This window comes from Sminthopsis crassicaudata, chromosome 2 (assembly GCF_048593235.1).
Source record: "Sminthopsis crassicaudata isolate SCR6 chromosome 2, ASM4859323v1, whole genome shotgun sequence".
NCBI classification, from domain to species: domain Eukaryota; kingdom Metazoa; phylum Chordata; class Mammalia; order Dasyuromorphia; family Dasyuridae; genus Sminthopsis; species Sminthopsis crassicaudata.
This window is the reverse complement of record NC_133618.1, coordinates 84,073,458-84,100,479: the sequence shown is the minus strand read 5'-3', so window position 1 is coordinate 84,100,479 and position 27,022 is coordinate 84,073,458. Positions and strand designations below refer to the sequence as shown.

General features: G+C 36.6%; 1 protein-coding gene across 10 annotated transcripts in view; it reads right to left on the bottom strand.

Moving 5' to 3' along the window:
- Window positions 1-10,791: 10,791 nt before the first annotated feature.
- EML4 (EMAP like 4) overlaps window positions 10,792-27,022 on the bottom strand; it is a 144,656-nt gene continuing 128,425 nt past the window's right edge. For all 10 annotated transcript variants that reach the window (XM_074286679.1, XM_074286682.1, XM_074286684.1 and 7 more), the window contains 4 exons: window positions 23,547-23,634; window positions 22,984-23,082; window positions 14,573-14,703; window positions 10,792-13,545 (listed from right to left, as the gene is read on the bottom strand). In XM_074286679.1, the coding sequence (XP_074142780.1) occupies window positions 13,087-13,545; window positions 14,573-14,703; window positions 22,984-23,082; window positions 23,547-23,634 (777 nt within the window). In that variant the 3' untranslated portion in view covers window positions 10,792-13,086. The remainder of the gene's footprint in view (window positions 13,546-14,572; window positions 14,704-22,983; window positions 23,083-23,546; window positions 23,635-27,022) is intronic.

Here is a 27,022-nt window from a genome sequence, read left to right as displayed (position 1 = left end):
TGGTCATTTGGACATCTTGAGCCGGGCGTCCTATACTAAAACAGAACTTATCTTCCCTCTTCCTAGTTTGCCCATCACTGTTGAGTTATGATCACCCTCATAGCCAGCCTTCTGTAATTTTTGATACCTTACTTGCACTTAGCCCACATATCCAGTCTGTTGCTAAATCTTCTCATTTCTATCTTTACAACATCTCTTGCAACTGTTTCCTCTCCATTCACACTGTTACCTCCCTTTTTGGGCCCTCATCACCCTTTGACTGAACAGTTGCTGTAGCCTTTTGGTTGGTGTCTTATACTTAAGTCTTTCTCCACTCCAATCCGTCCTCCTTTTATCTGCCAAAGCTATACACTGATCTGATCCATGCTCTACTCAGTAAATTCCTGTGGCTCCCTATTGCCTCTGATATCAAACATCATGTTCTCACAAACTGGCCCCTTCCTATCTGTCCAGGCTTCTTACTCTATTCCTTACACATCCTATACAGTTTGGCTACACTGGTTTCCAAGCTCCTCCTTGAATATAAAGCTCCATGACCTATCATGTCTTTGTATCAATTGTCTCCTCTGCCTGAAACATTCTCCCTTCTATCTCTTAGTTTGCTTGGCTTCCAGGCTGCTCAAATTTTTCCTTTGATAGGAGTCCTCTGGTTCCTTCAGGAGGGAATATTTCTCTGAAACTATTTATATATTTCTTTTTATATAATCTGTTTATGTGGTTTTTCCTCCATTAGACTTTGAGCATCTTTTGGCAGGAACTGTTTTTGCTTTCCTTTGTATCTCCAGCTCTTAGTATATAGCCTGGTGTCTAGTAAGTGCTTTTTGAACTGACTAGAACAGTATTTGCAAAATGTAACCTAGCTTTTGAGGAGGCCCAATTTGCCTAATGTAGATGCTACTGGGTCCCCTACTGGTGGGAATTGGCTGGCTATTACTTAAAAATTTTTGCATCCAAGATGTTCACTTTGCAACTCCAATGCACTATGTCCATCTTGGAAGCCATGAACTGAACAGGTGAGAAGAGAAGGGAAAATCCTTCCCCCCTGCTTATTTTTCTTTTGCCCACAGCTTCTAGAAATGACCCTGGCAGTTTTGGGATCTGTTCTGTATTATTTGTTTTTGTTTTCAGGTGCTGGAGGTTTTCTTCATAGGACCTTGGAGCCAAGATTGCAGGTGGGCTGGTACAGCCAGCCAGGTTAATATGATGAGGAAGCCCTGAGAAGCCAGGGTGCCTGGAACTTCAGGAAATCCTGAATTTGGAACTAGTACTGTGCCCAAAGGAACTGAGCTAAACAAATCTCATTCTCTTCCACCCCATCGCCCACACTGAGGTGGTACAAAGGGGCAGAGGAATTATGCCTCCCCTGTGTTAGAGAAATAAATTTGTCTGTTTATGATTATGCCTTCTGAAGTAAATATTCTGCAAAAGATACATGGTCTTTCAGGTCTGAGGCTCAGGATTCAAACAATAATTGTGTCACTTCTTGAGTGAGTGATGGTAGTCAAAACACTTAGCCTCCCTGCTGGACTTCAGTTTATAAAATAGGGGTGCTGGACTAGCTTCTGGCCCTAAATCCTGTATGTCAAACTGAAGAAGCAACTGAGTGGCTTTGTGTCTTTAGTTACTTGGAGCTGGAAATCTCCCTGAACTTCATCCAGTAAGGAAAATTTTCATTGCAATCAAAAAGTTTGCAGTTTTCTTCCCAATGAACTCCAAGCTGTTAATGAGTTTTCCATTTAGAAGCTCCCTGTCAGGTTGCTGTTGCCACTCTCCACATCTTCTGGCCACTCTTGGGAAATTCAGCCCAGGAACATAGTGGTCAGCAATAGCCGTGGCACTGAGAGGAACCTTAGCCCAAATCAAAATGAGTACATCTTCTAAATGGAAATTTGGAAGCCTATTGGATTTGATTGAAAATGATTTTGCTGTTAAAATGTTCAATTATCCATTAACAGCAAACAGCTGGCAACACAAATTGATCTTTTTTTTTTCCCCTCTTAATCAGGGCCCCTATATTATGGAGGAAAGAGGGAGGAATTTGCTTCTGTGATCTCATCTCTATAGACATCTCACAAAAGCACCAGATAATGAACTAGTGAGTTATGAAGCAACTGGCTACATTTTCTTCATCTCATCACAGTGACAGAGAACATTTGAGCTGCAGCAGAGGCTAGGAGGCTTTAGATTCTTAACCTCTTCTTTTAATGTCTTAATCCTTTTGGCAATAGTTTGTTGAAGTATATGGATTCCCCAGAAAATATTTTTAAATGCATAAAATATAGAATTTAAAAAACCCAGTTTTATTGAAATACATTTTTTTTTATTATATATATATATATATTTTATAATATTATCCCTTGTATTCATTTTTCCAAATTACCCCCCCTCCCTTATTCCCTCCCCCCGACGACAGGCAATACCATACATTTTACATGTGTTACAATATAGTCTAAGTACAATACATGTGTGTGAATATCATTTTCTTGTTGCACAATAAACATTAGAATCCGAAGGTACATGCAACCTGGGCAGACAGATATTAGTGCTAACAATTTACATTCACTTCCCAGTGTTTCTTCTCTGGGTGTAGCTACCTCTGTCCATCATTGATCAACTGGAAGTGAGTTGGATCTTCTTTATGTTGAAGATTTCCACTTCCATCAGAATACATCCTCATACAGTATCGTTGTTGAAGTATACAGTGATCTTCTGGTTCTGCTCATTTCACTCAGCATCAGTTGATTTAAGTCTCTCCAACCCTCTCTGTATTCCTCCTGCTGGTCATGAAATACATTTTTTAAAAAAAATGTACACAGGTTAAAAAAAAAAAACACCCTTATTTTATAATCAAGATGTATAGGATGAACCACTCACCAATAGATATATGGTTAAAGGTTATGAGTAGCAAATTTTCAAAGGAAGAAATCTAAGCTATCAACAATTATATGAATAAATACTCTAGATCATTAATAAAGAAATGCAAATTAAAACAACTTTGGGCTTATACCTCACACCTATTACACTGGTAAAGATGACAAAAGGAAAACTGACAAATATTGGGAGGATCAGGGGAAAGAAGAATGAATTGGTCAAGTTAATCTGAAATTCAATTTGCATTTATACTCAGAAAGTTACCAAACTCTGCCTACTATTTGACCCAGCTTTATTGGTGCTAAGCCTATATTCCCAAAGAAATCAAAGAGAAGAAAAGGATTTATACTTAACAAAAATATTTCCCCCCCCCCCCCCCCCCCCCCCCGAGGCTGGGGTTAAGTGACTTGCCCAGGGTTACATAGCTAGGAAGTGTTAAGTGTCTGAGACCAAATTTGAACTTGGGTCCTCCTGAATTCAGGGCTGGTGCTCTATCCACTGCGCCACCTAGCTGCCCCCTTACAAAAATATTTATAGCAGCTTTTTCATGGTAGCCAATTGGAAACTAAGAGAGAAGGTATCTCCTTATTGGAGAATAGTTAAACAAATTATAATATATGAACATAATGGAATAATATTGATGAGGTTGATATCCCCTCAATTCTTGGTGGTGATGAGGTTAGTAGCAATTAGAGAGTTGTTAAAATCCCTTTTTGGTTGGCTCAGGTTCAAAGTAAAATAATTCACTTATCCTAAAATGTTAATTGGCAAAAATGAAAATTTATTGTTGGATAGAAACCAGTTTGCTAAAAGACTACTTCTATAGTGGCAAAGTCCTATTAGGGAAATGGAGTCTGAGAAGAGAATGCCTTCTCAGCGGGCAGGGTCCTAGCAAACTGCTTGGGCCTCTGTAAGGAATGAGTTTAGAAATTCTCTTTAAAAGGAATCTTGAAGCTTCAGGAAGCAAGGTTCCCAGCCTGGATGCTTATCAGTATCTGGCCCAGATCTCCTGTTGCAATTAACAACACTTCCAAGGGGTGCTTTTTGACCAGGATTTCTAATTAAATCAAAGGGTCTGGAGATCCCAGAAAGATAACTTATCTGCGGAGAGACTCCCAAGGGATCACAAATCAAAAAGGAACACAGTTTCAGAGTGATAATCTTAAAAGGATCATAGTTTCAATAAAGGAAACACGGTTTCCCTCCCCTTTCAATATTGTGTCAAAAGAAATGATGGCAAGAATGTCAAGAGAAAATTGGGAAGATTTTTATGAACTGATGCTGAGAGAAGCAGAACCAGATGAACAATTCAACAATATGCATAAACAATATTATTGGGGGGAAAACAACTTTGAAAGACTTTAGATCTCTGATTAGTGCAATAATAAATCATGAGTTCAAAAGAATGAAAGTGAAACATCACTTTTAAAATGCAGAAAGACATATTTTTGGACATGGCAAGTGTAGGAACTTATTTTGCTACTATATACTCAACACGGGACACAAACAGAAACCAGTCCTTAAGAAGCCAACCTTCTACTGGGGTAGCCGTCCTCAAAATGTCCCTTTTCAGGCTCTGTGGGATTAATTTTCCTGGAGTCAAGAGAACCTGAGTTCAAATCCAGCCTCAGACTTCCCAGCTGTGTGACACTGGGCAAATAGTTTGGTCAATAGTCTTGACCAAAATAAACTTTTTTTTTTTTTTCATGATACCTTATTATATAATTTCACACCACCAATATTTAGTTCTAATATGGTAAATATTGATGGGTAGGGTCTTAATGATTTTTAGAGTGTAAAGAGGTCCTGAGACAAAAAGTTTGAGAACTATAATAGAGGAATATAGCAGACTTACCACTAAATAAGTAGGGACATAAATATACCATGAGAGTGGGGACATTATCAACTAGGGGAATCAGGAAGGACTTTTTAAACCAGTGGCCAAAAAGGTGAAAGTGAGAAAGGTAGCAATCCAGGTATGAGGATCACCAACACAGAAACAGTGGATCAAATAATATGGTTATGGGAGTTAGAAAGTAGCTGGCTCAGGTACACAATTTAGTCAAAACTAATTTGGGAAGAGATGAATCCTATGGCATTTCTGTAGCTTTCTATTACAGTTAATTTCTTTCACCACAGTTATTGTCATATGGCACTTAAGCTTTTGTTCCATCAGTGAAATTGAGCGGTGAAATTAAACTGTCAAGAACTGAAATCTGGCTTTTGAGCGGATTTTTCTTAATCCCACTGAGCTGTTTATTCATCAGCATTTGCAATTATCCATATCATCTCCATCCGTGTTTTGGCTCTCTGGGAAAAACCTATTATCTAGTCCAAGTGATTATGTTCTGGAGAGGGAAGAACAAAGCCCTGTAGCTGATGGCTTTCTAGCAACTAGGCTCAGGTTTTCCATGGATTGATGGAGGAAGGGGCTTCATGAAGAAGTGAACATGGGCATAGCACTTAGCTTATAATACTGTGACTTGGAAGTCTTTTTCTCCCTGATTGACACAGGGCTCATGGAATGAAAATTGCCCAGTGTTTTGGAAATAAGGGAGACTCAAGCATACATTGCAGTTGTTTCATGGGATCATATTTAGTCTTATTTCAATAGAATGTACAAAACTCAAACTACAATTATACTGTGAAACATGAGGTTAACAATTCAGTAAAATAGTACTAAAGTATTTTTCTGTGGATTTATGACATGTGACCCTTTAGTAGTTGACTATTAAAATAAAGAGGAGAGGGACTTTTAATTCATTAGTAACAACCTTGTCCATTGGTTTTAACTTGGCTCTTGTCATTTAAAATTGTATGTGGTTTTAATTTGGCTCATTTAAAATTGTATAAAGTCAGTGTGTCCTTTCTCTTTTGTGCTCTCTACTCGGCATTATTTCATGAGTCCCTCAGGTGTCCCTACAGGTGTCATTCTTTACTGGCAAGTTCCTTAACTTTTCCATGTGCTAAGTAAGTCAGTAATGACAAACTTAATTAGGAAGGGGAGAGAGTAAAGAAGCGAGACTAATCCATATAAATATCTCTATGACTGCATATTGCCATAGTTTTAAAAATATATAATATTACCTGTTTTATTGTATTCTTATTTATTTTGATAAATATTTCTTAATTATATTTTAATCTAGTTTGTGCTACACTTGAGAATGTTTTGGGCTGGCTACAAGGGCCTGCAGGATGACATATTTGATGTCTTTGTACTAGACAGCTCATTAACTTTGATTACCTGAAACTGGAAAGCTTTTGCACCTAGAGTAAGATAGGATGACAGCCCTTCAAAAAGGAAAAAAAAATCTTGTCTAAAATTTCTCTAATAAAGGTTTGGTATCCAAGACAGAGAATACATTTATATGTCTAGTAGCCATTTTCCAAAATGTAAATGGTCAAAGGATACGAACAGCTCTCAAAAGAACTGCAAAGTACTCACAACCATATTAAAAAATACTCCAATGTACTGTTAATAAGAGAAATGCAAAACAACCTTGAGATTTTTACCTCACATCCTGAAAATTAGCCAAAATTACAAGAAATGGTAATAGTAATGTTGAAAGGATTGTTGTGGAATGAAGGCAAATAATTACATTGTAAGTGGAGCTGTGAAATGGTACAACTATTTAGGAAAGCAATTTGGAACTATACAAATAAAGTGACTAAAATGTCCATACCCTTTGAACTCGGTGGCTCTATTACTGAGCTATACACTCTACGTAGCCCAAGGAAGCCATTGATAATAATTATGTCCTTATACACACCAAAATATTTACAGCAATACTTTTTTGTGATAACTAAAAATTGGAAACAAAGTAGATGCCCATTAATTAGGGTCCAGCTCCTTAAATAGGTTTATGACCTCAGATGGGTCAGATTCATAACTGAATGTGGGGGTTGTGAAATTGATTTATTATCATGAAATGTTTGGTTTGTATGCCTAATATGTGTGTATATGTTTGGTTTGTATGCCTAATATGTGTGTATATATATATATATATATATCTCCAGGGTCATGTAAAAATTTTTTGGGCAAAAAGGGTCATCATGACTGGAAAAGTTTAAAAAGCCTTGGATTAGGGAATGGCTAAATAAATTATGGTACATGAATGTAACAAACTCTTACTAAACTGTAAGAAACAATGTGAAGGGAGAATACAGAGAAACATGAAAAGACCTATATGAAGTGATGAAGAATGAAGTCAATAGAGCCAAGACAATATACATCATAGTGATTGATAACAACATGAATGGAAAGAACTATACGCCAAAAGTGAATGCAATAACTTTATAAAAACCAAGCAGGACTTGAAGATAACCCCAATGCATCCCTTTATGGAGCTGGAAAGTCCACACATGTTAGAATTCTTACAAGGTGCTAAGTCAATGGAATTGTTAGAGGCAATGGTTGTTTAGCAGGGTGCTTAACAGTTCTCTAGATGTACTTAGTACTTATTAAAGTTCACACCTTTAAGAGAGCATATATAAGCTAGGAGCCTCAACCAGGATTGACTCAAGGAGATTCACAAGACAGGATTCAGTACAGGAGATTCAGAAGCCAGAGAAAGCAGTTGGGCAGAACGAAGGAAGACAGAGAAGTGGTGGCAGGCTGTCCTGTGGAGAACACGGAAACCAAGATCTGGAAGGCCTCTAAGAAAACTAGCTGAGCCCCAAGCAAAGGAGATAAGGTTTTGGAAGATACAATAAAAGATTTGGACTTTAACTCCTGGTTGTTTTTGAGGTGATTATTGAACTGAACTCGAAGGAAGGCTGCTCGCAGAAGCCCCCCAAAAAACCTGATCCTAGAGAACATTATTATTTTGGAGAACATCACACACATGTATTGGCACATATATTTAGACTTTTGTAATATATTGATTAGATGTGCTGTGTTTATTATTTTTTTTCTTCTCTCTCTAAAAAATTCTATATTTGAGAGGGTTCTCTGGGAGGCAGAGATAAGATACTTAGGATAACTATGATGATGTAAAAAATAGAAGGAAACAAAAACTTAACAAAAGATTTTTTTTTTTTGTAATATTATTTTGCAGAAAAGGTGATGACCTATGTTGACAAGGAGAATTTCTTTACCCGAGTTACACCAACGTAATCACAGGTCAAGCCATACTCTAGTATTCTATCACATTTGTATAGCAAAAAACACATCATGTGTTTAGATCCACATTTTTTGTGTTTAAAAATATCTGACTAGGTAGGGCCATGTTCAAAAGCAGAGAAGGCTGAGATCTCAGTGACATGAGGGACTTCTCTCTCCTCCTGGACTCCACTTCTCATTTAAATGTCTAGTATGTGTTGACATTGTGCTAGGTACTGGAGATGATTAATTTTATTGTGCCTATACTGCTTTGGTTAATGCATCAGTTCCTAGTAGTCATTATCTAAAAACAACCCCCCTACCCCAGCCTTGGTTCTTTTCTTGATGGTTTAGGTCCCTGGCTCCAAGTCTTTCTATCCACTCCTAACTCCTGCTCTCATATGAGGGAACTTTAGCATACATACTTAAACTCCCTAAAACACCTTAACCAATTCTCACCAGCTATTCCACCTCAAGCAACTGAGATGGATTTGCCATTGATGTTGCTACTTTTGTATTTGTAAACTCTGAAACCTCCTTATCCTTTTATAATCTTGTACCATTCCATCTTTCCCTAACTTCTTCTAATCCTGTTTTTTCTCATTGTAAGCCAATCCCCCCATTCCTAAATTCTCTCCTTGGTCATCATTCCTGCATTTACTATAATGTGCTCCCTTTCCTAGTGACCCCTTGATGAACCAGTTTATCTGAATTATCCTCATCTGTCAAATCACAATCTGGGATTGATCTCAGTATCCGCTTCTTCCATTTACTCCTTATTCTACTGAACTGAGGAGAAACTCATGTAATCTGCTGAGCAGGGCCACTACAAATTTATTACATAAGCTTGGCTGGGCCTCCAGGATTCAAGGAGACAATCCTTTTAATAGATTTCCCAACCCACTCACCACTGAGGCTGTTCCAACCATTTTCATCTCTCAAACACCTCCTCCCCCTGCAGGACAACCTCCCTCTTTTGCTACATCAAACTTTACTGAAAAAAGAAGCCATTTGTGGCGAGTTCCCTTTTCTTCATTTCACATGCCTCAGACATTCCCTTCTTTCTTCTTTACCTCTCTCTCAAAAGGAGAGGTGAGTCTTCATGCCAAGACACACAACATTCATCCTCCATCTGCTCCTATCTGGCAGATTGTTCCCTATCTCCCTTCTCGGTACTCTCTTGGCTTCTGCCTTGCTCCCCACTTCTCCAGCCATCCTTAAAAACCTCTTATGCTCTGAACATCCCCGGTGAATTATTGACCTCTATCATTCCTCTCCTTGTAGACTAACTATGTAGAATGGGCCAGTCCTAGTCAGGAAGACCTGAGTTAAATCCAGTCTCAGACATTTATGATGGGATTATGGGCAAATCACTTTATCCTGTTTGCCTCAGTTGCTTCACTTGAAAATTCCAAAAGGGGATCATAAAGACTGGAAAATGACTAAAATGTCTCTCCTTATTGCCACTTCTTTTCCCTCTTGCTACTAGACACTCAGACCTCTCATCATTCAACCGAAGTGGCCCGCTCTAAAACTGCCAAGTTTGACAAGGGTCTTTTCTTGAGCCTCATATGCTCGCTGCAGATGCAGCATATCTGTGTTGTTCATCACTCTCCACCAGACCTTCACTGCTTTCTTGCTTTTCTTCCCGAGTAAGCTGTCCTTTACTGCATCTCCAGCTTATGCCCACCAATGGCGGTTCTGTTAAAAGTCTGTCCTGGTCTTTCCTCTCTTTTGGTGATTGCATCAGTTCAACAAAAGTCTCTGCCAATAATTTCTCTATTAACCCAGTCTTCGTCTCTCTCCTGATTTTTGGTTTTGAATCAGCAATAGCTTCTTGGCTATCTTGAAAAGGATGTCCCCTAGACCTCTCAAACTCAACATATCCAAAACAAGAACTTTCCTTTTTACTAAAGCTACAGTCTCTAACAAGTTTTATTGTGACTAAGGACATCACCATTCTCTCAGTCATCAAGAACTTGAAACCTTTTTGTCTTTGGATAATGGTGCATGAGAAAGCAAGGAGTCAATCTGCTACCCAGTCATTTCAATCTTCATATTTTCTTGTTTCTCCCCTCACAGGGTCACTGTGTTACATGTCCTCATGGCCTAAAGCCTGGACAATCACTGCAACAACCTTCTTAAATCTCCTATTGACCAAGTTGATCCTCTACCAATGTAATTTTCCTAAAGTTTGATCAGGTTACTCAATAAACTTCTGGAGCTCCCTATTATTCCTGTTTGGTTTTTAAGGCTTGTGCACCTTTCTCTTTTTACATTTTACTTTTCTCCACAGGTTCTGATCCAGCTGTCCCAGATTGCTTGCTATTTCTTATACATGAAACTTCATTTCCAATTCATTGCCTTTGCATTGATGCCTGTAATGCTCTTCTTCCACATCCCTAGATCAAACCTCGACACAGGTTAAATCTCATCTTTTGCAAGAGGCCTTTCCTGCTTCCTCCCACTGTGTCTTTTAAAATCATCTTTACACTAAATGTATACATGTATATATGTATCTTGTATACACAATTACTTGTGAGTTGTCTCCTCCACTAGATATATGCATATGTATTAATGTGTGTGTGTGTGTGTGTGTTTTGGGGGAGGCCTTTCTTTGTATCCTTAGTGCTTATTACAGTGTCTAGCACCCAGTTAGCACTTAATAAATGCTTGATGACTTTTTCTTCTCTGCCACCAGCAGCAGCACTATCAGCAGTTAGTTGCATAAAGTTTTTTTTTTTTTTTTTTGGCATGACAGTTTCTAACATTATTTGAAGAAAAATTAACATCTTTATGTAGTCAAAGGCAACATATTATTTTGATTATTTTATTTTATCTTCAAAAATTTCTGCCATGAGACAGGAATGCATGATAGAAATGGCTCAAACATCTTCACATGAAACACTCTGATTCAGATTTCATTCACAAGTTTTCTAAAAAACATCTACAGTTTCATAATCCCACCCATTTTCATCCATTATCACAGATTTCATTATCCATTAAACAGTAGTTGCCAGCAATTGAAAGTTGTAAGGCTTTCTGCATATTAGTAGTGTTTTCTGAACTACCACACGAGAATATCACAATTATAATTTTCATCATACATGGCAACCCCACAAGGTGACAGATGCTTCCAAATGAATCTTCCTGTTAAACACAACAACTCTGAACCTCACAAGCTTAATGATATGCTTTTCCTTTCCTCAGTACTATTCACTCATCTTACAGTATGTTCCTTGTAGGGAATTATATCACATGCTGACCTGATGGTTTTTAATCATCATTACTAATTGGCAAGTGTCTGAGTCCAATACTGGTGCTCTCTGATAACTATGTACAGAACATATTAGAAAACATTTGGGTTGCTTGGACTCTCTTTTCTTTTGAAGAGAACTACTTTGAGGTTTTCTTGAACAGATGTAAACAAAAGGAGATACACATATACACACACAAACATATGTATATCTGTTGATACAGAGTATTTCAATGTGTATTTACCTATATATATATAGATCTATGCAGATACACAGATTAAGTGCCTGTGTTCACACTTATACATACAGTCACATACAGCACATGTATATGTGCTCATGTACGCATGTATGTTGCAAATGTCCTTTTGGAGGCCACTGGAGTTTTTATATTACCAAATGATGACTAAATACCTGATCTGCAGCATTACTCCTGAGAAGATACTAGAAGGGAATGACAGTTTTGATGCACTTTGGAATGGCACAATCACGTAAACGCTTGAACATTTAAGACTTCTTAACTCATCCAAAGTTTTAAAACATGATCCTACTGAAAAATATCTGAACAATGCAGCAAGTAAAAAACACAACAAAGATTTTATATAATCAAAGTATAAACAAATACATACAAAATGCATATTTGTCAGTAAATTTTTAAAAAGTAGGAAACATATGTAGGGAAAACATAAGTCTATGACAAAAGATAAAAAAATTTTTTTTCCAAATGCATAACAATAAATGCCATGATATCCCATAAATGGCCAAGAAGCTTATCACATCTCTGAAAAGAGGAAATCACCATGTATGGAAAATCTGTCCTACACCAAAATCATGACTAATAACTAATCATGACTAATAAGGCCAGTAAGAATTTGTAATTTACTGATGCTTAGTCTCACTCTAAGAAGTTATACTTGTTTAAAAAAAAAAAAAAAAAGAATCCCAAGCACCAATTACATAATTTAAAATTTACTGCCTATTTTCCCCAGCTAAATTTATCTAGGGAACTATTCAAAGTTTAGTTTTACAGGTAAGTTCAAAGTCCTTTCCATTCATATGATTGCCAATCTGGATGGTCAATAGATGAATCCATTGTCTTTGATAACCACTGAATTTGATCTTTAGGCAGATTAACCCAATTTACTAATTTTATTTAAGTAGATAGATGATGGGAATGACATATCTATTCCTTCCTATAACTTTCTTTAGAAAAAAGCAGAATGCAAATATATCTGGAATCTATTGGTAGTGTAAGAAAAATTGCATATTTGTTAATCAAGAAGGCAGTGCTATTTGCACATGGCATTATTGTAATTGCCCCCAATTTCTAGGCCCCTTTGTCTTCCACATAATAGGATGGGGGTAGAAAAAAGAGCAGCTCAATGAAGAGCTCACTTTGTTTTTTTCTTGCTACACTTGAAACAACAGCACAATATATACTCATAGATAAATTTAACAGTGCTTTTGTTTTTTTTTTTTGTTTTTTGTTTTTTTTTGTTTTTTCTGGAAGTTCCTGCAGAAAACACTTTCAGATAATAAGTGATTTATTTCAGATCATAATAATTGCCATTTCCCCCCCAGTATTTACATTGTGTCACTTCCACACATAGCAATCTCTGAAACAATAAATGTTCCAGTCTTTTCCTAATACTAACTTTGGCCAGTTCTCAACAAACACGAAACTGAAGATCAGCTCCATTTTGGAGATAAAAGGTAAGACTACTGAAGAAAGCAGACCACATGGAAACCAACATTTGGAGTGATGTAATTCTCCATTACTCCCCTTCCTGTTAGCTCAACTTTCTCCTTGTTGCAAAACATACATCAGATGGGAAAAAGAAATCATCTGAAGCTGAAATGTTAAGAAACTGGTGAATTCTGCTGGTCCTCAGGATTAGGCGACTCACTCTGCTCTTCCCTGGTGTCATTGGAAGGCTCTTCATAACTAGCTTCACCCAGGTATTCACTGCTTCCTTCACTCTGCCCCTCACTCTGTTCTTCCACTTGTTCCAGATCATTCTCAAGGGGTGTTGAACAATCACTCATTCTTTCATTTTCAGCAACGTCACTGAAGGGTTGCGAGGAGGGAGGTGGTGTAGGAGTATTTGGTTGTAGGACATTCTCATTGGTAGAAATGGGTACTTTGGTAATAGCAATATCTCCTGGAGTCTCATTCTGAGGCAAACATAACTTCTCTACAACTCTCCATTGAATGATACTCATGTCTTTTCCACCAGTAGAAATTAAGTGGTTGTCATTATGAGTAAAGCTGACATTAGTAACATGACTGCTGTGACCACTGTACTTGTGACTCGGTGCCTATTTGAAATAAATAAGAGAAAAATTAAACAAGTTTTTTATAAATCTGCTTATTGTGATAACAATTGACTAAGGGAAGGAATCTAGCTTATGTAAAAGAATAATTCTCATCACAATCACTACTAATCAGGATCTAAGAGAAACAAAATTAGTGAGACATCAATTCTCTTTTCTAATAACTGGGCAGGATGAGACAACAGTTTGAGGGAATGATGGTAATATTATTTTAGTCCCAAAAGAAAAAAAAATGCCCAAGGACTATCTTATCTGAAGATATACTCCCAAGGGCAGTAATAACATTCATGATTACATATGCCAAAGCATAGTCTTAGTCTTTTAAGACTATAAGAAGATAGTTTTCAACATTCATTTTTATAAGCCTAGATCCCAAATTTTCTCTTTCCTTCCTTTCTCCCCAAGAAAGTAGTCTATTGTAGGTAAATATGTGCCATTCTTTTAAATATTATTTCCATATTTGAAATGACTATTCTTAATAAGTCCAAAAGGTTTAAAATCACTAAAACAAATCAAGCCAAATCAGAAAATCTGCTAAACTCCTGATTGCTAAGAGGTTTCTGCCAACACCTAAAAAAAGAATGTTCCAGCTGTTTCTTTTGTTGCCTACTCTCTGGGGATACCCTTATTTTTCAGGCAGCAGGAAGGGGACAAAGGGAGGAAAGAAAAAACAAACCAGGGGCATCTTTTTGTGGCTGTCCAAAGGGAGAGCCAGGTAACTCAGTGAAACAGAAAGCAATCAGAAAATTAGTTTTCTTCAAGTAGCCATCCAAACATCAGAAATGCCTTTTTTAAAACAAAAATGAAAATTTTTGTTTCCAATTACATTTAAAGACAATTTTCCGTGTTCACTTTTTTATAAGATTGAGTCTCAAATCTCTTCCCTCCCCAAGACAACAAGCAATTTGATATAGTTACACACATGCAATTATGTAAAACATACAGAAATGTTCTCTTGAACAAGTAGCTCAATAGCCTCTTCTAAGATTTGCTACACAGAAGTTGAACCTACCTTTGGCTTGGAACAGGGATACTGAAAAAGATGGACCTTGCAAAAGTCATCAGCAACTGCTATCACTTTTCGGTTATGGGATCTCACTAGAGCATTGATATCTGTTCCATCTGATCCTTCCGGCCAGACTCCTTACAACATGGAAACATGCAAATGAAAGTTAATGTGAACAATATACTATAAGTGTTATTTTAGAGTCTACACTAATGCTTCAACATTCTGTGACTATCCATATGATTACTCTACTTACTAATGCAGATTGTAGCTCTTTACAACCTGGTAAGTTCTTTGGGAACTTTGTGGCTAAAAAATATATCATGCTGTAGCTAAGAGAATGAATTCTGAATGTATCTAAGTTGGTCCTCAGACAATAGGGTATATGGTCTGTACTCTACATTTGTCAAGCAATGTGGGATCTGCTAGAACCTAGACTCAATGGCATTAGAATCAAGAGAACTCAAGGGGACTTTCCTGCCAACATAAGACATTGGAACAGAGTTTAAGTGGAGGATCGTATAAATGTAACATATCTTTTTTATTTTGGTTTTAAATATAAAATGACAAATTAAACAAATGACTAAATCTAAACTGGTAAGCTGGTAAGAAATTCTCAAGTATAAAGGTTGACAAATAATAAAATGTATGAAAAACTACTACTTTTTGGGCAAAGGGGAGAGTCAGCCAGCTAGAAAGCCTGGTATTTCTAAGTTTGGAGCTAAAAGATAAATATTCAAATCACAGTTCTGCTACTTCTTAATCATGTGATTTTGGGCAAGTCCCTTAATTCAAAGACAATAAGCATATTAATCATCTCTCATAATACTATAAGTATAAAATGAAACAATCCCTGCTCTCAAGAAATTTATATTCTTCCAAGACAAAACACAAATATACAGGTAAGAAAAAAGGAAATCAATACAAAATAAGTACAAAATAATTTCAAGGTGGAGGAAAATTAACTGAGAAAATCAGAAAGCCTTTTCTTAATTAGAAGGTAGAATTTGAGTGACCCTTGAGGATGCTGTGTTTTTACATAAATTTTATGCCTAATAATAATCTTACTTCTTTCCTTCACTTTTTAGAAACATCAGCACAGACAAGACAAAAAGTTGTAAAATAGGAATATCAAACAGGCTAGAATGCCTAAAACATAGAATGAATGAGGGGAGTAATACGTAAACAACCTGGAATGTTAAGTTATAACTAGACTGTGAAGGGCAAATTAGAGAAATGTACTTAGTCTTTAAACTAACAGGGAATCAGGGGAACAGTGTTTTATCATTATTCATTAACAGCCAGGTGAAAAACAGAAAAAGACTAGCAGTAAGGAGATGATTTAGGAAGCTGTCTTAATAATAGCAATAAGGCCTTGTTTGAATTAGGATAGTTATCATGTGAATGGATAAAAGTGTTGTGGAGGTAGAATTGACAAAATTCAGCAAATGATTAGATGTGAGTGGTGGGACCTGAAGAATGGTGGTAGCTTTAAAAAAAAAATTAGGGAAATTAGAAAGATGGGCAAAGATGCTAATTTTGGGATTCCTACAAATCACATGTTTACTTTATCTACTTATCTAGTAGGCAACTGGAGATGTAGGTCTGAATAGTCTATGGTTCTGGGAATCATCTGCACAAACATAAGTAGCTAAAGTCCTGGGAGCTGGTGATAGTGATAGTAAGTAGTTAAGAATAACTTATAGCTTGTGAATTTGTGTAATTTGAAGAACTGTGGTACTCTTGAAGAAACAGGAAAGTTGGGAAGAGCTGGGGGGAGGTGGGGAGGGAGGAGGGAGAGAAGCAGTGAAGGAAGGAACCAGAGGACTGAACAATAGGGACAGAGTAGGAAATGACTAAATAGGATAAGCATCCAAAGGAGATAAGAGGTGACAAAAGAGAAAGAACACTTTTTCATCAGTGACTTGAACACAGAAAAGAATGAGTAATGATATTGTGGAGACTTGGGGTTTAGAATTGGGGATAAAGGGTGTGCTATAGACAGCTTAAGAAGAAAAAAGAAGGTTTAGGACAGATACTGTAGGGAATTTGATAGTTCCTTATAGAAGAGTGAAAATTTGATTTGCAGAAGTGAGGATCCAGTCAGTATCATAAAATCCTAGCGGTAGAGCTATAAGGAATTATAGAAGCCATTACATAGGATATGCAGTATAGTAAAGTGACAGCCTCTAGGAATCTTAACATAAAAAATAGAAATAAATGATGGGAATTGGTTTTAAAAAGTTTTTTAAAGAAAGCAGTAACATTTTAATATAATTTAAAAAAATTTAACAAGCTCAAATAAGGTGGGAGTATAAAGGTCAAGGAGAAAGGACAGGAAAGCAGCTACAAGGTCGAGATGAAGGAAAGTGAGTGGGACTAATGAGAGCCTAGACAAATAGAAAGGTGTGGAATAGATAGCTGAAGAATAGAGAAATATGGAAATATGAGGCACAGGGAAAGGTAGAAGGGATTTCACTTACTGATTGTGCAGGTAGATCACATGTACATTTCTGTGTGCTAGGTAATGAGATCAAGGGCCTGAAAATCTTATTTTTAGGGTATGGAAGAGACGGAACAAAGATGGAGATAATGAGAACTGAGAAAGGAAGCGGATGGCACTTTCCAAAATGCAATGATTCATAATTTCACCAGTGAAGCATTATTGTGCTGCCCATTCCCAAACCTATCCACAATTCTCATCTTTTTCCATCTTTGCAAAAAAAAAAAAGAGGACTGTATATAAAAATGCAGGGCTAGCATTTGACTTTCTTTTAATATATATATAATAAATTCAATGTGTAAACTTCAAATCTGGCCTCATTTGGCCAGTGATTTTTTTGGCCTTTCTGTTCTCTGCTTTCAAAAATCCTTTACAGTTGATTCTCTTTTCTTTCTTGTCCTTTTTTCCCCCCATCCCTAATTTTCTCCCTCCACTTCCCCACTGGAAAAAAAAAGAAAAACGAAATCGCATTAATCAAGCAAAACAAGACCATACACTGGGATATCATTCTTCATCTTCAATGTATTATCAGTATCAAGAGGTAGGAAGCATATTTGATCAAAGGTCTTCTGAGATTGTCAACTGTACCGATCAGAGTTCTTAAGAGTCTTTTAGAGTTCTTTGCCTTCACAAAGTTGATGTTGTCTAAATTATTCTCCTTGCCCTAATATCAGTTCATACATGCCTTTCAGGTTTCTTTGCAACCTTCCCTTCTTTTCTTATAGCCCAATAACACCCCATTACATTCATACAATATAATATGCTCAGCCATTTCCAAAATAGATATCCCCCAGCAATTCCTAATTTTTAGTTATAACAACAAAAAAGGGAATGATATTTTTGTATCTAAGGGTCCATTTCTTTTTCTGATTTTTCTGGAGCATGGGCTTAGTCAATGGTCCTCAAACTTTTAAAATAGGGGGACAGTTCACTGTCCCTCAGATTGTTGGAGAGCCAGACTATAGTAAAAACAAAAACTCATACTTTGTCTCTGCCCCTCAGCCCATTTGCCGTAACCTGGAGGGCCGCGTCCTCAGTGGGCTGCATCTGGCCTGCCGGCTGTAGTTTGAGAATCCCTGGGCTTAGTAGTGATATCTCTGGGTAAAAGAGTACACAATTTTGTAATTTTTAGAGTATACGTCTAAATTTGTTTCCAGAGTAGCTGGGTCGATTCCTGTTTCCATCAACAGTGCAATAATATTTTCATTTCATTCCTGGCTAAATCTTTACTGCAAATAAATAGCATATGAAAGATAGTCTTTTGACAATAGAACAGGAATTCATAAGAAATAATGGAAGGGGAAGGCAATGAAGTCATTTAAAGTATTTTTAAAGTCTCCTTTTGTTCTATAATCCATGATCCTAAATTTGGATGTTATCAAAGTTGAAAAAACTACAAGTAAAATCATAAACAGTAACCAGTAGGTGGTGCTAATGAATAGCTTTCAAAACTAGTTTCTCTGAATTCCTGGTTAAAAACACTTGAAATGTGTAAAATAAAGTATCAGCTCTATCAGCTCTATCAGCTCCTCCTACTCAAAATTTTCTTAAGTTCAGCTGTTCTGTTGCTCTATGATTTTGGAACAAGCATTTCTGATGCCTTTAGGAAGCTGATAACTGAAGTAACAGATCTGTAAGGCCATGAAAATGGTAGGAAATGGGTGCAGAAAAATATTTAACATCTTTCAATTTTTACTTCATTTGAAAAGACTTATAAGGGCAAGGTTTTTAGGCTTTATACAGAAAAGAAATACCCATATCTCCACTCCATTTTTGGGCTCTCTCTCTCTCTCTCTCTGTACCTAAAAGGAAGGGATGTCTTACCAGCTTTGCTACTGAGCAGAATGGAATAAACAAAAAGCTAGAGAAGAGTGAAAGAGCTGCCCCAAACAGAAAGGAGGCAGAACCAATTACATCACATTCTGTACGGTCTGCCTCAGACAACAGAGCAGCAATCAATGCCAGTGTTTTTAGCCTTCCATTCTTCCTCAGAGTGGTTGTTGAGGGAAATCTCGATTTACAAAAAATTGACAATCCCCTTTCCTTTTATTTTCTCTTCTCTTTTCCATCTCCTTTTCATATTTCTTTTCCATCTCTTTGGATGGAAGGAGATATGGAGAAAGGGAAGTCAATCCTCCTCCAGACAATTGTGAAGTAGGATGACATTTTTTGAAAGCTCTTCAAGTTTGTTTGTTTAATAATTACTTTGCTGCTTCAATAAATCATTTGGCCACTAAGGAAGAAAAAAAGCAAATCTGTGAATGAGGGGAAATTCCAAATGCAGGAAATTGGGGCTCAAAGAGGAGAATAAGAGGATTTTCTCTTTTGGGCTCTTGCACTCTATCTTCCATCTTCAACGAGGCTGTCTCCCCAGCTCTGAAATATCAGTCTTGGTATTCAGACTGGTGTTCAGATCACTGAACTCCTCCTCCCTAACCTTTTCACTTCTAGCAATTTGATTCCTTTGTGGCTGCCCTCTTTTGGACTTCTCCAGCATGCCCCGGAACCTTTTCATCCTGCAAGATCACTTTGGTCCTGAAATTCATCTCCTCAGGACCTTTGGTCCCCACAGGCTTCTCTAACTGGATTATATAGCAGAGAGCTTTTAGAACCTCATTTGAGGAGAAGTATAAGGCCAGCTATCTGTTTCTTATCCAGCTGCAAGTCTTTGGACTTCTCTAGCTTGACCCTAAACTGGCTTTCTCCTCCCACCCACACTTTGTAGCTCCTTTTGTGTAATGTTTTCCTCCATTAGCTTGTAAGCGCTCCCTAAGGTCAGGGAATGTTTTCCTTTTGTATACTCATATTTCCCAGGGCTTAGCATGTATCTGGTCCATAGTAGAGATGAAAAATATTTACTGACAGACCACCTCTGGTAATTTTAATCAAATCAAATCAGCATTACTCCTTTGCTCTTTGACTCCAGTTATCACCAACGTGATTTGTCTAACCAGTGTGGTCCTCACTGGCCCTTATCCTATATTCGTTAGAATATAATTTCCATTTGTATCCCAAATGCCTCCAGTCACTGTGCTTAATAAACTCCCATTCGCTTATTCTTCCAAAGATGAAGCCCTGGGGGAAAGGCATCCTGCTGTGGCTCACTTTGGGATGAAGTTGTAAGAGCCATGAGACCTAGGAGCCAAAATATACTATACCACCATTCATTAATTCTGTGGTATTACTCTGCTTGGTCGATTGAGGATAAATAACATATAACAAGGTTTGAAAAAAGCAGATTGGAGGAAAAAAGTACTTCTGAAAATGCCAAACCAGGAAATTTGTATTTGGCACTAGAGAAGGCTCAGGAAACGTGTGCTGATGTTTCACAACAAAACAGAACTGCAGAATGTCATGTTGGCAGGGACATCAGATGGCAGCTTTCTCATTCATACCTGAACACGAATCCATACCTTGAAAAACCATACCAAACTAGTAGTCTTTATTAAAAAACTCGCTATGGAGGAAGTGTCTGCTAGCTTCCAGGGATCTCATTCCACTTCTAGAAAGATTTTGCAAGTTCTCTTTTTGGAAATTTTTTTCAGATTAATGCAAAAATCTGTCTCTTTGCAACCTTCTACTCATTATTTCTCATTCTGCTGTCTAGATCCACACAGAACAAATATAATTCTCTCAACATAAATGCCTTTCAATTACTTCAAGATGAGTATTATAACCTTCCCAAATTGTCCTTTTCCAGGCTAAAGATCCCTAGCTCTTGACATACAATAAGGACTTAATAGATTTGGCTAGAGGCAGGAGATAGGATGTTGAGTTTGAGGAACAGCAGTCACTTTGGCCAGAATGTTGAAGGGGTAAAGAGGTATAACATGAATTAAAGTCAGAAAGAAAGGTTGTAACTATACTGTGAACAGTTTTTGCGTTCAATTCTAGAAAGCAATAGGATTCTTGTGCTGTAGGAAAATAATTCTGACAGCTGCATGGAGGAGAGGGACACTGCCAGTTTGCAGGCTATTCTCTTGAGAAGTAGAAAAAGTCTGAACTGGGGTAGTGGCTGAGTAGAGAGGAAAAGGATGGATATGAGAAATCACCAAATCATGACAACAAATTAGATATCAAAAGTGAGAGAAAGGAAAAAGCTGAGGATGACACTGAATTTGCAAATGTGGATGGACTTAAGAATGAAGGTTTCAGAAATAGGAAAGTTTGGAAGGAAGACTGGGTTTAGGAGGAAGATGTTTTGGACATATTGACTTTTGAGTTGTTTACAGGTCTCTAATTAGGGATCAGAGATGTGATACTAGAGTTTAGAGAAAATACTAAAGTTGGACAAACAGAATTGGGAATCATTTAGATCAAAAGATGATGACTGAATCTCTCTACACAACAAGATCACCAAGAAAGAAGAGACTGTTCTTGGGCATATCTGATTAGGGGATGGCACATGAATAATGATCCAGAAAAGGAAATCAAGAAAGACTAGAGTAAAATCCAAGAGAAAGAATATGGAGGACACCAATCAGACAAATCTATTTATGTTTTCCTCATCTTATACGTGTAAAGTCTATTTTCTAAATTCAAGTCTGAGATATAAAACCTTTATAATTTTTATTATCCTAGCTTTTCTAGTTAACAAAAGCAAAATCATTTTAGACCTTGACTCTGGCTATTTCTCTTTACTTTGTGACATTTGCAATGTTTTTATGAACAAGGGATTGGAAGTCATGGTATCTACAAAGAAGAGTTCGTTAAGGGAAAGCAAAGGGAGAGGTAGAAAGCTGATGTCTAATAGTCATGGGAATTTTGGAATTTTGGGATGATGGCAAGATCAAGGGTTTGACCTTCTTGGTGTGTGGCTGAGATGGGGTAGAGAACTAGATTGGGCCATAGAATATAAATAGAGTGAGGATCTGAGTAGTTAAGGTATTTGAGGGAGAGTCAATATACATATATCAGTGTACACACTGATGTACTAAGTTTAAAAGAAAAACCTATGAGCTAGGTACTGAATTCACTGAAAACAGAAGGGGAGTAACTTGGAGATCTGCAGACAAGAACAATAAGGATTTTGATTGATATGAATTGCATGAAACTTGAAAGAAGCTTCTGAGTAATGATGGTGGGGGAAAACTTGGAAGTGGCAACAGAGAGCAAGAAGTATTCCAACTTTCCTGCCTCAACAATGAGCAGGGGGGAATGAGTAAAGATGAAGCCAGTACTAAAAAGGGCAACCAAGAAGAATGTGTTGTAGAGACAGGAAGCCAGGTTTCAGTGATAGCTACAAGATGGAAAGCATGAGAGGAAAAGATTTAGGATGAGAGAATGTTTGTTGCCTACAAAACAGACATTCCAGAAGGCACAGTGAAAGGGCCTGGCTGGTGTTTGACTGAAAATTTGGGGTGGGAGCATTGAGGGGAATGGAAATAAGTAAGTGAATGGTGAGGGGAAAGGGAATGGCATTCACATAACCTACAGGTTTCAGAACCACTGAGTTTGTAGGTTATGACTAAATACAAGAATGTTTAACACTGATCTTTTTGAGGGATGAAATTATCATGATATCAAGGTCAAAAATGAATTACTGTCATTTTGAGGGACAGTGCTTTAAGAGGTAATTGGATAATTTAAATCTTACATTATATTTGCTTTAGCATGCATTTGTACCAGGTTCCCAAATCCTTTTCTATTTTTTTCTTCTTGTTCAAATATACTCTGTGGACAGTATGACTTCTTTTTCAGTCTTATATCTTATCTTTTCCCTTTCACATTTATTGGATAATTTACAGCCAACAAAAACATCATTCTTTTCATCTTACTTTATCCAGTTTCCATTTCAAGTACAAACTTCTAGCATTAGTATAATCATGCATATTTTATTCTACAAATTTAGTTAAGAAATATATGTTTTTTCTTTTTGAAAGACCTCATTACATAAGGAAAATATGTTTCTTACCAAAGACTTGGAAACCTAATACACAAGTGTAAGTTGTCCAGTCAATGTCTTTGCAGTCAGAACGATTTCGGATTAGTTTGCAGCCACTTGGAATGTCCCCTTTAAATTGAGAAACAAGAAATCTTGATGGAAATTTGCTACTTATATTTGTATTTTTAATTTATATACTTGAAAGTAAAATATATTTAAAAAGAAAAGTAAAGAAAGTGCAGGAAATATTTAATTTGAACTTTTTTTTTAATTGAACTGTTATTTCCTCTTGAGGCTATTCTCTTTTATCTTTATTCCCACTACTCAAATTACAAACTTCCATCAATTATATTCTTCTCTAGTTCTGGAAGGAAATGCTAAATTCATAATTTCTTAGAATAGTATTGTTGGTTCAAAGGTACATAGGAGTACTAGTTTTTGGTGGTCAGCAAACATTCACTTCACAAATCCAATTTTATTTAATCTGTTAATTATCATCCCTAGATGACAAATCCTATATTTTATGTACATGTGCGTACAATAGATACCCAAGACATAAATGCATATGATACATAAATTCCATTCATACTTACAGTATAGTATCTCATAGTCTCCTGAGTTGGACATTATATATTTGTTGTCTGGGGACCAGTCAAGGTGTGTAATATAGCTGGAATGTCCCTTAAGGAATAACAAAAAAAGTCAACAGAAAGCATTATTAATTCTAGAATAATATTTTAAGTATTAATTCTTGAATATTCCCCTACAGTATCCAGTATACAGATGTTAGAATATTTGCTGAGATACAAAAATGCCAAAATGAAGCAAGTATGAGATATTTTTCATATCTACTTAGCAATTTCCTCCAAAAGATTCAGGGATCTAAAAGAATTTGGTGAACTGGGAGAAGTGGCTCTGGTATTGAGCAAAGAAATAGTTTATAATGATTATAAAACCCATCAAAGCCTCCACTAATGGCCAACCAGATGCCATACAAAGAGCTGGCAGGAGAACCAGGTTAGCTGAGTGACAAGATACCTGAGAAAGAGAGTGAGAGGTGGTAGGATGTTACAGGCAAGGCAAACCACTATTATCATCACTCTATCTTCCTCCTCCAATCCTGATGGAGAGAACTCAGGGCCATGAACTCAAGAGTCTTGAGAACAGTGGTATTCTCCAAGCCACCAGACCAACTTACAGCCATGATAAGATATTTTAGAGAAGGAGTCCCTTTTCCTCAACTTCACCAACAAAATGCTGACCAATTTGTTACCAATAGACATGTAATATGTAATCAAAGGAGCCTATGGAAGTTGACAACACCTTCTCCACTCTCCTTTTTGGTTAGTTTGCAAATTCCTATTGCTGAATGACCAGCTTAATTTGACCTGACAGCTATCTTCCCCTACAAATTGTGAAGCATTCCAGATGTTCTCATTTGAGGATGACACTGTACAATCCTATAAAGTCATAAAATATTAAAAATATTTCATCAACTAGAATTTTGAATACTCAAAAACACACAAGAAATTAATCTAGGAAAAAACCAAATGCATGAAAAGAATTGTTTATTATTTAAACATATCATGAAGATGGATGACCAGTTCATCCACTTAATTAGTCCATCAGCACACATATCTTAGAAAGATGTTGCAGATGGGTAAAATGAACAGGAGAGAAAGTTAGACAGAATTTATCAAGTTGTCCAGTTTTTATTACTCCTATACTAATAAACAAAAACTCATTTTTTTGACAACATTTTTCTGGGGGAAATGGCATGTTTTTGACTCTTGGACTAACAATCTTAAAAGAATTAAAACACGAATGACTCAAGGCTAAGGTAGAGACAAATACATGGTTGAGAGTAAGCAGGGTGCAGTATACTTGCAAAAATGACTTACAAGAAGTGGTATAAGATGTATTTATAATCTGGTAAACATATGTTTAGAAAGAGAAGTAGACTAGACAGGTTTTAAGAGTTAAGAATAACCCAAGCTGATACAGCACAAGAGCTGGATAGGTACTTATATATAAAAAGACCTAGAAAGTCAACTTTGGAAAATATATGGGAGGACACAGTCAAGAATCATTTCTAACAATCATACAAGAAAATATCTGGAATTACTGAAATCCAGGGGAAGAATTTATATGTTGCCAACAAAGACAAATCTTTTTTTCCAAAGCCCTTTCAACAATGGCTACTTTCTAATTTTACCATCTCTGTCAATGTGAATGAGATCAAGTAGAATCTCAAGATTGTTTTTAATCTTAATTTCTCTTATTATTAGTGAATTGGAGCAATTTTTTTTCACATAGTTGATGATTTGCACATTTTTTGGGGGGGGGGGCGGGGGGGAAGTTGCCGGTTAGTATCCTTTGACCTCTTAACTATTCTATTATTCTTGATAAAGACATGCTGGTTCTTTAAGATTTCCACTTCCTTTTCAATAAGTTCTCTAGTCAGTTCTTTAAATACCACCTTTAATTTTTCCTTTATTTTTAATTACATCTCCCTAAACAAACAAACAAATAGGTTATAAGCTCACTAGTTTAAAAACCTCTATTTCTTTTCCCTTTTTGGGGGGAATGGGCCCTGGGAGGAGAAAATCAGAACATTTGACCTTCAGTTCTACAGTATTTTTAAAAAATCCTGAATACCTTCTCCCAAAAAAAGCATTTGTACATACAGAGAACATAAAAAAGAATGAACTGTTAACAAAACAGGACATACAGAAAGGATAATCATGCACCTATTTGATATGGTCTGTGACTTACTTTAAAAAAATACATATATGTATTTTTATATGCATACCCATATACACATATTTCATATTTTCAATGATATTTAAGAACAGTTAGATGGCACAGTGGAAAAGACACTCATCTAGAGCCAGGAATATTTGAGTTCAAATCTGGCTTTAGACATTTACTAGCTCTATGATCCTGGATAAGTCACTTGACTGCAGTTTGTTTCAGTTTCCTCATCTGTAAAAGAGGGATAATAATAATAATGTCTACCTCCCAGGGTTGCTGTGAGACTCAAATGAAAAAATAATTGCAAAGCACTTAGCATAATGATGAATTAAATGAGAAAATAACTGTAAAGTGTTTAGCACAGCACTTAGTATATAGTAAATATTAAAAAGGAAAAAACCCTCCTACAAATAACCATAATCAAGCAAAACAAATCTATAAGGTGTATCTCTCTTCTGCTTCACTATATAATCTCTGTGCAGAAGGTGAGCAACATGTTTCATTCACAGAACCTCTGAAGTTGTAGTCCGTAATTGCTTTGATGAGAGCTCTCAAACCTTCCAGTTATTTTCCTTTAGTATGTTGTTACTAAATAAATTATTCTCCTACTTCTGCTTTCATTCTGAATTCCTTCAGTCAATAATCATTTATATTAAATGCCTACTATGTGTTGGGCACTGCATTAAACAATAGAGATACCAAAAAAGACCAAATAAAATAGTTTCTGCTCTCAAGGAGCCCAGTCTAATGGTAGAGACAACATATTAATAACTAGATATAAATTATATACATGATAATTTTAGCTGAGACTTGAAGGAAATCAGGAGAGCCAGAAGGAATGAACAGAGAAAAAAGCCTAGATAAGGGAACATCTAGGCAAAATGTATAAAGTTGAGAGAGAGAATGTGTTGTAGGGGGAAAAAAAAAATCAAGGAAGCCAGAGACAACGGATTACAGAGCACTTACAGACAAATAAGTTATAAGAAAGCTATAAAGCTGGGAAAGGTCCAGATTATGAAGAGTTTTGAAAACTAAACTAAGATTTTATATTTGATCTTGGAAGACACAGTAAGCCATTAAAATTTAGGAAAATCCCTTTGATAGTGGAGTGAAGGAGGCATGTACAAAGAAATTTATGGTAAAGAGAACAGGCAACTGCAATAATTCAGTTGTGAGTTGATAAGGATCTGCACCAGGTGATGACAGTGTGAGAGAGAAGGGCTCAAATACAACATATGTTAACAAAGATTTAATTCATTTAATGCCTTTATATTCACACACCACAATATATTGAGAAGATATTGATAGGACTCTG